Source organism: Phyllopteryx taeniolatus, chromosome 7 (genome assembly GCF_024500385.1).
Source record: "Phyllopteryx taeniolatus isolate TA_2022b chromosome 7, UOR_Ptae_1.2, whole genome shotgun sequence".
Lineage (NCBI taxonomy): Eukaryota > Metazoa > Chordata > Actinopteri > Syngnathiformes > Syngnathidae > Phyllopteryx > Phyllopteryx taeniolatus.
Window position 1 is genome coordinate 4,677,007 of NC_084508.1, and position 14,985 is coordinate 4,691,991.

A 14,985-nucleotide genomic window follows, 5' to 3' on the forward strand; every position below is an offset into this window, starting at 1 on the left:
TGTGTCGGTTTGGTTTTGTTTTCAGATGTTGCAGTGGCACAAACAACGTTGTCACTCCGGAACACTCCATTGAGGGACTCTCGTTAACGTGGCGGGGGGTGGAGCGTTTGCTGCTCACGTGACTCGTGGTGAGTAAACACTTAAGGTGTGTGTGTGTGTGTGTGTGTGTGTGTAGGGTCTGCTCGCTACGTCCGCGCAAAGCACCGACAGCCCCAAAATGACTCAAGTACAAGAAGAGAAAAACATGAGCGCGACTTATTATTGCTGCAGGGACTGTACAGTCAGCGCCATAAACAATGGCTGACGTGTTACATAACTCACACACACACAATGTTACACAACTTGATGATTTGTCATTTTTATCTGCGACAAGTCGCTTGGAACTATTTGATTAGAAACAGATCTCGGGATGATGCAAGACCAGCACAATCCCAAACACGCCGTTGTTGGTGTTGCATTTCGACAATCAAACCTGACGACGCTTTTTTTCCCCCGATTCTTCTCATTGTGCCGCTGTACCGAATGAAGTGGCCAAAAGTCGGAAAACATATCTCGCGTCGTCATGTGTCCGTTGTAGCAAATATATAGTGGAGCCTGAACACTTTTTGTCCAATCTCACTCGGGCCTCCAAATGGATTTTAGTCTTCTTCGACAATAATCGTGCCTTCCGGGCCCAATGAAAAGTTAGTGTGGTCCATCTTGGATGGTGTTGATCATGAAACACATTTTTGACTGGAGGATTATTATGGGATGGATGCGATTACAATACACAATTAATACAGAAGTAGCTTGTTTGAAAGACAAACTTTATTGTCACCATTACTATTTTAATCTTACAGGGAATTGTTGATCATCTTAAAAACAATCAATCACTGTTTGTTAGCCTTGACTCCTATTTCACAGAGCACTTTATTAAAATGAATAATGAATGAACTGTAGCTAGACATTGTAAGATTAGATTGTAGACAGTTTGATCCATCAGAATTTTTTTCTATGAAAAACAAACAAACACTTAAATGTCCCAAGTCAACCCTAAAAACCATTTCTTGGATCCTAAAAAAACATTTTTTGCATCTTTGCTGTCCGTCGTCAGCGTAACCGGAGGCCACGTCACAGATAGAGCAGAGTGTGATATTGCAACAAAAACGACCCGAACAACACTTTCAGACCGCTGCGGTTTCCAAATCAAATCCGAAAACCTGTAGGTGACCTTGTTCGTGCGGGGACGTCAACATGTTCCAGTGTGTCTTGTGCACACGCGCACACAAGGGGGATGACATCAATCCCGCGCATCCCCGGCGGGCTCCGGCCAGAGTAATCCCAGCCTGAGCGCCGAGCAGAAAAGTGGGTCAACGCGGCAGTCCGGAAGCTTCCGTCACGCACCGACGCGACGCAGACGTCCGCATTTAAGGTCCTACAAGTTAAACGGCTCAAAATTCACAGAGTTCTTTACCCTCATTGAGTGCGAGCTTAAAAAAAAAAAAAAAAAAAAGATAAGGCAACAGCGCCCATGTTGGCCAAATGAACAGAAAAGACTTCAGATGATTAAAGGTGGAAAAAGGATGTAAATGAGTACGCCGCGCTAAATGTAAAACACGTGTTGGACTCCATCTTTGAGGCCCTTCCCGCCAGAGGTGGGAGGAAGTCTCGAGGGAGTCTCTAGTCCGAACTGGGAAAAAAGAGAAAGAAAAAAGTCACACAAGGCAAGTGGAGTCCAGTCAGCACTTGCGTGGTCATGCTGTAACAACCCAAGAAAGAGCGCGAGCAAATCATGTTGCTGTCGAGCCCTCTTATGCTAGTTCCAACTAGCGGTGGTAGGCTACGCATGTTCAAGGAGCCGACCGCGCTTACTTTACCGTAGACACGCACTTGTGTGAAGCAGCTCCGCTCCGCGGCACACACATTGCACTGTAAAATGATCCCACACGTTGGCCATTCTCTGCCTTTTACACACAATTTCCTCCTTGCCGGCCGGGGCTGATTGCGCCGCTTTGCCTGCAGTGACAAAATGGATGCCACAAAATTCTGCGGTACAGCTCAAGATCCACCACATGGAAAAAAGTCAAAAAGTGAACCCCGATCTGGTGAGGGACGACTGTATTCGTTCATTAGCCATCTGTACTTGTGTTCGTTAATTAGTTAGTTGGACTAACATGCTCCCAAAACAGCCTTGGTATTGTTTATTACTTTGTCTTGCCAAATAAAAGCATAACTGATCAACTGTGATGTTAAATGTAGCTCATGTGTCTTTATGGCTTTTATAGTCACCAATGAAGTGAAATGTCATTGGAGTCCGTCTCTTATCTTTGACTTGCAAACCTCGCATGCATATTGCCTCTCTCTTAATCCCATTTTGATCCCCCCCCCCCAAAAAAAATAAAAATAAATCACAGTTGAATTCAAATTAAAAAGTAATTACTACTTGCGTCTGCACTTTGCATCGTAGCTGCAAAGCTCACAAAAAATAACTTTTCTTTCAAAAACAAAACAGAAGGTACACTTGGATATTGAATCGTTATGCACATTTTCCAAATGTAACAGGCAACACTTGCCAAGTCACATAACTTTAAGTCAAAGTCAAGGCGAGTATTTCCTACTTCCGATCCGAGCAAGTCCCAAGTCCTAAAATCGGTCGCTTCGAGTCGTGTGAGCGGACTCCCGCGCCTCCGCCCCCGCCTCCGCCTCCGGGTGACCCCGCCGGGCGTCTACAGCTTGGCCTTGGCCGGCTGCAGCTGAAGGTTCTGGAGCTTCATGGCCAGGCCCATGTTGCCGGTGATCTTCAGCTTGCCCTGGAAGAAGGCCTGCGCAGACAGGTGGGAAAATAAAAGCAGCTAAGAGCCTCCTTCCATTGTCGTGTTGTTCCAAGTTGAATGGCGTCTTAAGCATCCGTGGACTTCCCGGCGGTGTATTGATGGATTCCAGAGAGAGCGCTTTCCCGGACGACGCCGTGCATGAAGTCTCGCTCGAGAAAGACAGCCGGGAAATCAAAATGAGCTCTTCTTTTGGATTACAAAGAAAGAGTAAAACAAGTCCAAAATAAATGGAATAAAAATACAAAGCAATCAAAAATAAAAGACAAATATCAAGAAAGAAATATCATAAAAATGATTCAAATATGTCGTAAGAAACTGCTACATACAACCACTGTTTTTGGTTTGCTTTTATTACAAAGGATTCATTTTGCTGAATTTATTTTTTAACAGCAGATGAAAAACACGCATTGAGTCTACCGATTGAGGCGTAGCGGCCGCCCACAACGCTCTCGTCAAGCCTGACGGCAGCGGGCGCAAAGTGAGTGCGAGCGCCAGCACGAGCTGAACCGAACCGCTGGCCGGAAGCGTTCCCGTAACAGATTAAGCCGGAAAACGTGGGACAAGCGCTCACCGGGAGTGCGGTGGAGATTGACGCCTGTCAATCAAACCACCGCAACTCTTCTTCCTTTGCATCACGACCATCCTCAAGTGGTTTTTGCTCATCTGGTTTATTTGATAATGTTTCTTTTTTATTATACTGGATGCCTTTGAAATGTTTTGCATTACAGCTGTAAGCGGTACATTTTGTCCTCATTGCCACATGTGCACGTCGACCGTACGGATAGACATGACTAACGCACTGTAGACGCTCTTTCAGAATCAAAGCTAATGTTTGTCGCTACATTGGATTTGCCTATTCGGCAGCATACGGCATTCACTCGGACACCTGAACTAGTTAAGAAGATAATGGCACATCTGCAACACCTTTGAACGTGATCGAATGTCATGTGACAGACGTATACATACCGTCTGTGGATTCATCTTTCCTGTCATCAAGGCCAGCAGGTCCGAGTCGGACATGGCGATGGTGCAGTCTGCTTTCTTGGCTGAAACACAAAAAAACTTTCATCAATCTTTTTTTTTTTTCCCCCATCTTTACGAGCCCAATCAGGCGGTAGCGGGCTGCTGGCGTCACCCGTGTCGTTGTGCACGCAGCCGCTGCCGTTCTTGACGTCGACGAACCACGTGGCCTCCTTACCGCCCGGACCGTCCTTCACCTTGAACGCAAACACGCCGCCGATCTTCTTCACGAACGCGTCGCCGTCCTGCGCAAACATCGCACGCACCTTGGAACCCTGGAGCAACCTTGGAACGACCTTTGACCTCTTCCACCTTCTCACCTGCTGCAGCTTCTTGTTGATCTCCTGGAACACGGCGTGCGCTTTGAAGCCCTCCAGGTTGTCACTGGCGCTGCTCCTGGCAGCCACAATCCTTCACACGACAAATGTTTGCTTAGCATCGCAAACACAAATGCATAGAACTGAAAAAGGCAGGTCTCCCCCTAGTGCGCATGCGTCGTCAGGACGGACGTTCTTACACTTCTGTAGCATTTAGTGGCGAAGGGGAAACGTCTCTTTTTCTTTATCAAATTAATGCAAAAAAAAAAAAAAAAAAAGGGTGCATCGTGACTTTTGTTTTCAACAACACTTGAGCTCAGCTAATGCTAACGCCCTGTAACAAGTGTGTTAAAACAAAAGTAAGCTTAGTGAATAACTAATATGAGTCAGTTGTAATGTTATTACTCGTACCTTGGTGTGTGTCTTTCGGGCATGTTGTCAAGAAGAACGAGGTAACACTGGCAAGAAGAAGAGTTAGTAAATGGCCTGTACAGGTGTCAGCGAACTTTGCTGCTCTTGAACTGCACTTCCGGGTTGCCTCCTTTCTGTTCAGACTCGAATAGTCGATGTCAGAGTAAGTTCTATTTTAACCCTAAGATTTCAATTTCAGACGTTCCGGCCTTACATTGTTACATTACAGTAATCTTAAAACGACACAACAATGTTTGTGACGGAGTCATGACGTTGTGTACACGTTCCTTGTTGAAATGATCGAACTCGATCGATTATAAATCCATGAATTGATTTAACACTAATAATTAGTATGTAAACATATCGTCAATAAATATGTGTACACATACCGTGAAAAAAGTATTGTGTCGTGAATATTATCTAATAAATGTCAATTTACTAGTTTAGCCATTAGCCTAGTCAGAAACAAGTTCTAATGCGCATGCTCTTCAATCCCACAAGAGGGACGGCAATTATTTGGACCTGGGCGACACTGCCATCGTCTGGTCAAGAGGCCACACTGCGGTGGCGATATGTTGAATTCGTGCTTTATGTACTTTAGGAGACTAGTGTACTCCGTGTGGCTTTCGGCTAACATGAATAAAGTCTAATTGTACTTATTTACACGTAATAAACGCTTAAAAACGTGAATCTTTGGGTGGGGGCGGTATTTTTATCATGTGGGCGTGGTTTTGAGAGCACATGACACGAATGAACGCTTTGACTTCCTGTATTTAATTGTTTTTACTATTTGCATCCCAGCGCCCTTAAATACATTTATATATGATTATTTTATTATTTTAAAGTGTATATAGTCAACTTCGGTGTTACTTTGTGTGGCAAAGTTTCGCCACTGGCATAAAAAAAACAAAAATAATTAAAAGACAGTTTGTCTTTTCGTGCGCTACGGAAGCCGGTCGCTAAGGAGCTAGCTTCAGGTGACAGCTGGCTTTCGCCCTCTGAGCGTCTTCGTGCAATAAATTAATTTAGTGTCTTTGTTTGTTTGTTTGTTTGTTTGTTTTCCTCACTCTCGCGTCATGGCCAAAGTGCTCTGCATGGCAACTTTGAGGAAACCCGCCGGTTTGATCCATTCGAGGTGGTTATGGTGGGCGTTGAGCAAGCGAAAATACAACAGCAAAGACGAGCGTTCCTCTTCAGAGTACTTGCACAGAAGTCTGGTGCCCACGATGCATTACCAGAAGAGTTTACCAAGGTGAGAACATCAGTTAAAATATTCACAATGTGACACATTAAACGTTCACTATGAATTCAGGTGAAAGTGCACATTTGAGTTCACCTAGTGGCCGTTAGAGGGGGCTGTTGTGCTCATCCTCGGCACCAGTCAGACCCCCACCCAAAAAATGTAAGCGTTTTAACTTAGTACTGACTCCCAAAATACTGTGTACTGAAGACATTTGGCTTTCAGATCAAAAGTAGAATATGAGACAAAAGTTGAGAATTCCAGCTTTTATTTCATGGTATTTACACCTGGATGTGTTAAAACAGCTCAGGACGGAGCAACTTTTGTCTCATAGCCATCTTTTGATCTGAAAGCCAAATGTCTTCAGTACACAACAAAATAAAACAAAACAAAGGAATTGCACGGGACTGCAAGTGTTGAATACAACTGTACTGGATGAATGCTACCTAAAATATGTACTGTACGTGAAGTGAAATAATGTACTGCACATAAAGTAACAAAGTAAAAAATGTACTCCACTAGTTTAGTAACTTTAACCGGGATGTATGCATAGCCAAAAGCTGCATTCTAATATATTTGACTGTATTCCATGGCTTTTCTCCGGGTGCGCCGGTTTCCTCCCACATCCCCAAAACATGCGTGTGAGGTTGATTGAAGACTCTAAATCGCCCGGAGGTGTGAACGTGAGTGCGAATGCTTGTTTGTTTATGTGTGCCCTGCGATTGGCTGGCGACCGGTTCAGGGTGTACCCCGCCTCCTGCCCCCAGGTAGCTGGGATAGGCTCCCGCACGCCCGCGGATGGATTCCATTTGTTGTCAATGAAATTTTTCTTTATTTTTTATATATTTTTTTTAAATTGAATTCAGTGATTCTTTTGTGTGCCACTAGAGCCCGCGTAGCACACTTTTTGAGAACCATTTTTTCTTCCGGGGTTGAAACTGGTGGTTGACATGAGGGCAGCATTGGGTAGCACATCTGCCTCACAGGCGGGAGTTCCGAGTTCCAATCTGGGCTCAGGTGTGTTTTTTGTTTTTGCATTCCCGCATGTTAACTTGATTGAAGACTAAATTGTCCGTTGGCGCGAATGCTTGTTTGCCTTTTCGTTGCTCTGACACCGACGCTCCCGTTGCCTGGTTCAGGTTGCCGATCCCAAAGCTGGAGGACACCATCAGGAGGTATTTAGCCGCTCAACAGCCCCTCCTGGATGGCCAACAATTCAGGTGAGCTCTAAGACCCACACACTCAACCCCCCAACACCCCCCCCCCACACACACACACACAGTATACAAAAAAAAAAAAACTACTAACATCACTTCTATTTTGGGGTCAAAACAAAACAAAACGGTTTTGTCTTCCGTCAGAGAGACCGAGAAAGTTGCTCAGGACTTCCTGGCTGGTGAAGGAAAAAGGCTTCAAGAGGAGTTGCTGGCTCAGGATAAGAAAAACAAACACACCAGCTACATCTCAGGTGACACCCGATCGCCACTCGATTGGCAAAGCAATCACTGCCGGGATTGAAGCGCAGCGTCCCGTACTGACCGGGCACCTGCGAGTAATGGTCTTTGTCGAGTGTGTGAAATTGGGAGATTTGGACAATTTGAAATTCAACGAAGTCCGAAAAAGCGTTCTCCAAATAGTTTCCGATTAATTTGATTCCTAACGGATTAGTTGTCGCACCTCTTCAGATGCGAGCGTGGTCTCGGAGCAAATTCCACTTGTATCTCAAGGCACAGCTGTAGTGTGAACCTTTGCGTTGCCGCCCCCCGTTTCAGGACCGTGGTTCGACATGTACCTGTCGGCGCGCCAGCCGGTGGTGCTGAACTTCAACCCGTTCGTGTCGTTCAACCCGGACCCCGACGGCGGGTACAACGAGCAGCTGGTGCGCGCCAGCAACATGACGTGCTCGGCCTTGCGCTTCATGAAGACGCTGCGGGCCGGCCTGCTGGAGCCCGAGGTGTTCCACCTGAACCCGGCCCGCGGCGACACCGACGCCTTCAAGAGGTTCATCCGCTGGGTGCCCGCCTCGCTGGCCTGGTACGGCGCCTACATGGTCGACGCCTACCCGCTGGACATGTCGCAGTACTTCCGCCTCTTCAACTCCACGCGCGTGCCCCGGCGGGCGCGGGACGAGCTGTTCACCGACGAAAGGGGGCGCCACCTGCTGGTCATGAGGAGAGGCAACATGTACGTCTTTGACGCGGTGGACGCCGACGGCAACATGGTGGCGCCTGCGCAGATCCGCCACAACCTGGGGTACGGGCACGCAGCAAATTGACGTCAGCCTTATCACGTATGTGTGTCTGTTTGTCTCTGTTTGTGTGTTGGCATTTGTGTGTGTGTGTTTGACTTTGAGTCTGTGCGTGTGTCTTCCCATGTGTACAGTAACCCCCCCCCATGATAAGTGAAAATCCGTGATATAGAAATATCTATAGAAAAAAAATTATAATAATTATTATTATTTTTACGCAAAATTGTTTTAGGGTCTTCAAACACACTTTTAAAACAATACTCACACAGAAATACCTGTAGAAATATGAACAAAACTTTTTGGGAAAAAAAAGCAGGACCGTGGTGTTGTGGCGGTTTACTGTTTGTGCGTGTGTGTGTGTGTGTGTTTGCGCGTGTCTTCATGCGGCAATGAAAGCGTGCCGCCGGTCTCCGTTTCCCGCCAGGCTCATCCTGTCGGATGCGACGCCGGCGCCCGACTTCCCGCCGGGGGCGCTGACGACGGAGAACCGGGACGTGTGGGCCGGGCTGAGGGACAAGCTGGTCGCCTGCGGCAACGGCGAGACGCTGGCGGCGGTGGACAGCGCCCTCTTCTGTCTGTGCCTGGACGACGTCAGCTTGAGCGACAGCGTGGCGGCGTCGCACAACATGCTGCACGGGGACGGCGTAAACAGATGGTACGTGCCACCTGCCCTTCATATCCACGTACCAGTGCGCTCTTCAGAGCGCTAGTACAATGACTAGGTCTTACTAGTAACCCCTTTCGCACTACTAGTGCCACTTTTGACCAGCTAGTACGGCGACTTAAGCCATTTGGGCATTTATTCAACATTCTTGATATCCAGCTGAAGGTGTATGTACTAGTTCACTCTTTCTCCTCCCCAGTAAGACAATTCAGTGCACTAGTAGAAGAACTGTACACCCTGAACTGGTCGCCAGCCAATCACAGGGGACATAGAAACAAACAACCATTCGCACTCACATTCACGCCTACGGGCAATTTAGTGTCTTCAATCAAACTACCACGCATGTTTTCGGGATGTGGGAGGTGCCCGGAGCGCCCGGAGAAAAGCCACGCAGGCACGGGGAGAACATGCAAGCTCCACACAGGCGGTGCCGGGGATTGGACCTCGGTCCTCAGAACTGTGAGGCAGAGAAGTACAAAGAAGCGTCCTCTTTGTACTTCAACGATTTTTGTTCTTTTTCTCCCCGCAGGTTCGACAAGTCGTTCAGCATCATCGTAGCGAGCGACGGCCACGCCGCCATCAACTTCGAGCACTCGTGGGGCGACGGCGTGGCCGTACTGCGCCTCCTCAACGAGATCTTCGAGGACACCACCCGCAAGCCGCAAGTGCACCCCGGCTCCGCTACTAGCGGCGGTTCGCCGTGCGCCGCCGTGCGCCGGCTGAACTTCAAGCTGGACGACGAGCTGCGGGACGGCATCAAAAACGCCAAAGCCGGATTTGACGCCGCCGTGTCCCAGCTCACCATCGACGCCATGCAGTTTACAGGTGACGTATGGAGAGCCCTGCTGCACTAGCAACCTCCTAAACACTAGTAGTGCCACTTTTGAGCGACGAGTGCGACCGTACGCAGGTACGCCATTGGAACTTCTATTCTGTATTCTTGATTCCCATCTCAAGTTTTATGCACTAGTTCACTCTTTGTCTTCACTAGTAGGACAAGTCAGCGCACTAGTTGAATGGCAGTGACAGTGTTTGCCTTTTTAGTAACGTATTTCCCCCTACCAGTGTCACTTTTGGCCAACTAGTACACCATTAAACCACTGTGCTGCACTAGTAACACGACTAGGCCCAACTAGTAGGCGTGTCAAGAATATGGGATAGATGCTCAAACGGTTTTGTAAAAAGTCGTTTGAAAATGGACTTGCTATCCATCTTCAGGTCCATGTACTAGTACACTGTTTGTCCTCACGAGGAGAACAAGTTTGGCATACGAGTAGGACAACTACACGTTACAAGTGAGGCAAAAATGTGGGGGCCGCTAGTACTGAGGTCGTTCTACATGGACCGAGGCTCGAGAGCGAAGAAATGCTCAAACGGCTTTACGATGGAAAAACCGCTACTAGTAAGACGAGTCAGAGTTGTGCGGATATAGATCGCACTGCACGGGGCGCGCATGGACCTGAAGATGGCGCTTTTGCGTAGGCACGGCGCCACCCAATGTTCATTGCAGCCAGAAGAAAGTCTGTTTTCCTTTTTGATGCGTTTATTGATTGATTGATTTTTATTTGTGACGTATTTTTGGGGGGATTATGACGTTCATTTTTATTATGCATTTATTCCGATTTTTTTTTGACGTTTTTATTTTGTTTATTTTTATTTATTTTCTTACGACGTTTGTTTTGTTTATTTTGTTATTTATTATTCTAAAAATTCACGCCATCGTGGAGTTCGATTTGTTTATGTTTTGTTTTATTGATGTATTTCTCCCTTTATTTTCCATTCAACTATATGAGGTAAATGCTGAAAAGCCATTTTGAGCATTTATTAGAGATCATACCGGTGCGCTAAATTGTCCTACTAGCGAGGACAAAGAGCGCACTAGTAAGCCGAGTCGGAAGCGTCGCGCCGAAGTGCCGAAGCGGCCGCCGCAACATCGCCTTTTGCCCGCAGGTGGCGGCAAGGAGCGCTTGAAGAAGGCCAAGCTGAGTCCCGACGCGATGGCGCAGCTGGCCTTCCAGATGGCCTTCCTGCGCCAGTACGGCGCCACGGCGGCGTCGTACGAGTCCTGCAGCACGGCCGCCTTCAGGCACGGCCGCACCGAGACCATCCGGCCCGCCAGCGTCTTCACCGAGCGCTGCGCCCACGCCTTCGTGCGCCAGCCCGCCCCGCACGACGCCGGGCGGCTGCTCCAAATGCTGCGCCGCTGCTCCGACTATCACGGGCAGCTGACCAAGGAGGCCGCCACGGGTGAGTACGCCGCCGCCGATTCGCCCGCAGTCCTTCGGTGGCCCGCATGCGCCCTTTGCGCTTTTCAGGTCAGGGGTTCGACCGCCACCTGTTCGCCCTGCGCCACCTGGCCGCGTCGGCCGGGCGGCCACCGCACGCCCTCTACGCCGACCCCGCCTATGCCGCCATCAACCACGTAGTGCTCTCCACCAGCACGCTGTCCAGCCCCGCCGTGCAACTGGGCGGCTTTGCGCCGGTGGTGCCCGACGGGCTGGGCGTGGGCTACGGCGTCCACGACGACTGGATCGGCTGCAACGTCAGCGGCTACCCGGCGCGCGACGTCTCGCGCTTCCTGGGGTGCGTCCGGGAGTCGCTGGGGGACATCTTCGCCGTCCTGGACGGCGAGCCGCTCGCAAACGTCCCGCGCTAAGTGGAAATCGCGCGCTCGTCCGTCCGGTCGCGTGACGTCACGCCGTCGTGGTTGCTGTCGACTTCTCGTGAAATGGAACGTGTGTGAATAAAATGTATTCAACGGTTTGAGTGGAAGACTGAACAATGACTTGAAAAGAACGTTTTCGTCCACGAGTTGATCGCGAGCCGGCGTTACCGCCCCAGTCGGTGAAAGTTGCAAAGTGCCGGCCACGTTTTCATTTGACATCTTTGAACGCTGAACCAATCAGCCCAGTCGCACACGTATTCAGCACACATTCTCAAGTCGATTCCCATTTTGAATGCACCGCACAGCCGCGAAGAGCATGCCAGCCGTCGCCCTGAGATTCTTGTTGTCCTCCTCTGTGTGTCGTAATGGCCGCCGCCAGCTGGCGAGCTGCTACTGCTAGCATCTTCCTCTGCCGCGAAAGTTTGGGCGGCATCGTGGGCTTCAAGTGAGACATTCCTGACGAGCTCTCAAGTGTAACTAGGACTCTACGCTCGTCCAAATCTCAGACAAACTAATAGATTGCCCCACACGGTGGCATTTGAAAAGTGTTACATTTTCAACAATCAACTGGTACTTTGAGGGAAAGTGAAGGAAGAATCTGACAGGAGTTTGTTGACTGCATGACAAAAGGCAAAATGTTTTTATGTGGTCCAGTAGCAAAAACAGTGAAACACTCATCTTGTATTGTCAAAACTTTATTTAAAACGTAGACAAAAAGAAGCAAAATGTACAAATGCGTGCATGGAGACAACCGCTGTTTAGATGGGCTTGATCTTGAAGTGAAGTCCAATCAGGCTGAACACCAAACACTTGAGGTCCTGCACCAGGTAATAAAACACACGCAGACCTTCGGGATCCCTAAATAGAAAAACAAGCCAACAACAAAAAAACATTTTCGTTTTCGTTGGTCAAGTTTGAAAAATGATCTCTCTGGTTTGTTTCTCTCCTCACTTGGACTGGTTGACATCAATCAAAGACCCAATTTTGGACGTGGTGAAGGAAATGTGCTCGTCGCCAATCACGATTTCCAGCTCCTTCAAAAAAAAACAAAAAAACAAAGTCATCAGAAATGTGACAAGAGAGACCGGAGAAATTTATTCCGGTTCCTTGATAGCCATGAACTAGTACATCAGGTCTCAAACTTGTTGCACCAAGTACCACCACAAAAAAATACTGCAGGGGCAACAATTAAGTATTTTGTCAATCGATCATTGAGACCAAAAAAAAACCCTCAATTATTGAAATCGTTAGTTGCAGCCCTAAACATGAAATTATTTCCAATTGACTGTGCGGTAAACACAAACATGAATTTGATGATGACTATTCGGTTCCTGGTTTGGTCCATAACATCTGTAAAATGTTGATTACCGTTTTTCAAAGTTTTTGTGTGCAAATGTCTTATTCTGGGAAAAACAAAAGACCGTCAGTCTGCTTTCATGGAGGACAACAAAAATTGGAGAATATTTACAAATTGAAATTGAAATTCCAACCATTTGGACAATTTGAAGTTCATCAAGGTCTCGAAACGATTCATCGATTCTCAAAATAATCATTGCACCTCTAGATACAAGACTAAGTTAAAAGAGTAACGAGCGCCACCTGTCTGCCCACTCGGTCGGGCGGCGGCCAGAGCGCGTCGTCCTCTTTTGTGATCTCGCTGTCGTCGATAATTCTCTTCAGCTCCTCCATGACGCTCTTGTGGACGTACGCCTGCGACGCGCGCAAAACAAAAACAACGTTCGGACGTCTCAACCGCTCTCCAATTCATGAAAAAGCATACAATACGTTTACCTCCTTCCTGATCATGACGTCGTTTTTGTAGTTGCTGTTGTTGGCGTAGCGCAGTTTGCCTGCCAGAAGAAAGAAGAAATCATCACAAACTCGCGCAAACAAATGAAGAGTTCAACAGCAAAAGCCGGCGAACTTCTCGCCACCAAATGAAATCACGGCATCGTTCACCGAGAACCCAAATGGGGCCCGACCGATATTGACCCTCTTCAAAGCCAGAAAAAGCAGCTGATTTGTCCTGTTTTTTCCCCCCTTCACATTAACAAATCACAACATAAGACAACGATAATGATATTTTAAAAAAATTGAATACATAGAAAATGGGCCACTTTTTCTCTCGGTTGTAAAGTTAAATACTAAAGGACAAAATATTGTAAAACAGTCAAATGTGCTACCTGTCATTCATTATTGGTGAAAGCCCAAAAATATTTTATTCATTATATATATTTTTTTTCAATTAATCAGTTATCCAATTTTTTTATGGCAAATACTGGAATCAGCATTAGAAAATTGAGGACTTGACTTTCTAAACAATGAATCCATTATCAAAATAGTTTTAATAATTTTAGTTATAAATTAATCAACTGTTGTATTTCACTAATCACCTATTTTTATTCACAAAGCATAATAGAATTTCAGTGTCATTTTATAGTTAAGTGAAATTTTGAATGACATTATTTTGTTGAAGTTTTCTGGTTTTGCGATTAAATCAAATTAGCCTCTATTGTTTATTACATATTGACATAGTTTACCCTAGATGTCATTTTTGTCAGTTGACAAATAATTGAGTGGTCTGCATTAGCATTTGAAGTCTACAAATAAAATGAAGACGAATGAATGAATGGTTGCTAGTGAGGTCCTCTTCTCAGCTCCCTTCCGGAACCAGTAAGCCACATTTCAGCGTTTCTACCTTTCAATTTGAAGCTCAAAAAGTGCACATTGCCAATAACGTAAAGCTTGTAAAGTACTTGACGTGGAACCCAGCCAGAGTTTGCCGCATGTTTCGAGCGGCTGAGGCGAGGCCTAGCCTAGCTTAGCTTAGTTTAGCCTAGCCTTGCCTAGCCTAGCCACGTTAGCTCGAGCTCAGAGCGCACATCAAGTCCAACCCTCCACTTACCATCCGGTCGGAATTCAAACTCCAGGAACTCGTGTCCAAACTTGCCTTTGTGGCCAACATAATACCTCAAGTAGAAGTCGCTCGTCGACATTTTACAGCGTAAAAGGTTATTTTTGATTACTTTTTTTAGGAAAAGTCGCGCCGACACAAGCTAGCGAACAGAAGGAAGTTGTGACGTCATTTGCGCACGCGCATATCGTGCCACAATTGCAAGCCCTGTGTTTTGTCTTGTAGGCAGTTGTGAGCGGCGGCGCGTTCCTCATTTTGAACTGTGCCACATTATTTTCTTTATGGACGACTTTTCTGTTTCAGACATTTTTATGTCATTTATTACTGGGTAAATATCATATTCATTGTGCTTGATGGAGAAACAGTAAACCCTCCTTCTTTGGATTTATTGATAACATTAAAATGTTTTTCTCACGATAATATGCCAGGAAAATAAGTGTAGATATTGCTCACTACTTATTATTAAAAATTCCTTTCCTAACTCTGCTCCAGTGTGTGTAAATTTAAACAGTTAATTTACTTTGTGATTTCAACGCACCTTATTTCTGCATATTGTTTCTGTAGTTTTTTTAATATATATTTGTATTGTTTTGTTCGCTAAATTTCCAGTATTCATTCAAAAAATCGGCAAAGTAATGCCGTACACTTTTGGGAAAATCAGGGTCACGGCGCCTTTACAAACCGTGTGAAGAT

At 46.7% G+C, this 14,985-nt stretch overlaps 3 protein-coding genes across 8 annotated transcripts; 1 reads left to right on the forward strand and 2 right to left on the reverse strand.

Annotated features, from left to right (window-relative positions):
* Positions 1-789: 789 nt before the first annotated feature.
* On the reverse strand, positions 790-5,069 carry scp2b (sterol carrier protein 2b). 5 transcript variants are annotated; one of them, XR_009789231.1, is made up of 5 exons: positions 4,562-5,049; positions 3,949-4,244; positions 3,780-3,859; positions 2,598-2,801; positions 790-1,669 (listed from the first exon to the last, which is right to left on the reverse strand). XR_009789231.1 is itself a non-coding variant. In XM_061778090.1 (5 exons), exons 1-5 carry the CDS (start codon positions 4,582-4,584, stop codon positions 2,706-2,708), a joined length of 420 nt encoding a protein of 139 aa, XP_061634074.1. In that variant the 5' UTR covers positions 4,585-4,997; the 3' UTR covers positions 790-2,705. The 5 variants fall into 5 exon arrangements, 4 of the variants coding, with proteins under 4 accessions (XP_061634074.1, XP_061634073.1, XP_061634076.1 ...); XM_061778090.1 differs by having other exon boundaries at positions 790-2,801; positions 3,949-4,078; positions 4,154-4,244; positions 4,562-4,997; XM_061778089.1 differs by having other exon boundaries at positions 790-2,801; positions 4,562-5,048.
* Positions 5,070-5,315: 246 nt separating this feature from the next.
* On the forward strand, positions 5,316-11,476 carry cpt2 (carnitine palmitoyltransferase 2). 2 transcript variants are annotated; one of them, XM_061778067.1, is made up of 9 exons: positions 5,317-5,538; positions 5,648-5,813; positions 6,941-7,021; positions 7,163-7,269; positions 7,574-8,054; positions 8,474-8,704; positions 9,243-9,538; positions 10,664-10,960; positions 11,029-11,476. In XM_061778067.1, the coding sequence occupies exons 2-9, from the start codon at positions 5,656-5,658 to the stop codon at positions 11,367-11,369; spliced, it is 1,992 nt and encodes a 663-aa protein (XP_061634051.1). In that variant the 5' UTR covers positions 5,317-5,538; positions 5,648-5,655; the 3' UTR covers positions 11,370-11,476. The 2 variants fall into 2 exon arrangements, with proteins under 2 accessions (XP_061634050.1, XP_061634051.1); XM_061778066.1 differs by having other exon boundaries at positions 5,316-5,813.
* Positions 11,477-12,057: 581 nt separating this feature from the next.
* Positions 12,058-14,499, reverse strand: magoh (mago homolog, exon junction complex subunit). Its single transcript, XM_061778094.1, has 5 exons — positions 14,284-14,499; positions 13,170-13,228; positions 12,978-13,088; positions 12,330-12,412; positions 12,058-12,236 (listed from the first exon to the last, which is right to left on the reverse strand). Exons 1-5 carry the CDS (start codon positions 14,372-14,374, stop codon positions 12,137-12,139), a joined length of 444 nt encoding a protein of 147 aa, XP_061634078.1. The 5' UTR covers positions 14,375-14,499; the 3' UTR covers positions 12,058-12,136.
* Between the last annotated feature and the right edge of the window lie 486 nt (positions 14,500-14,985).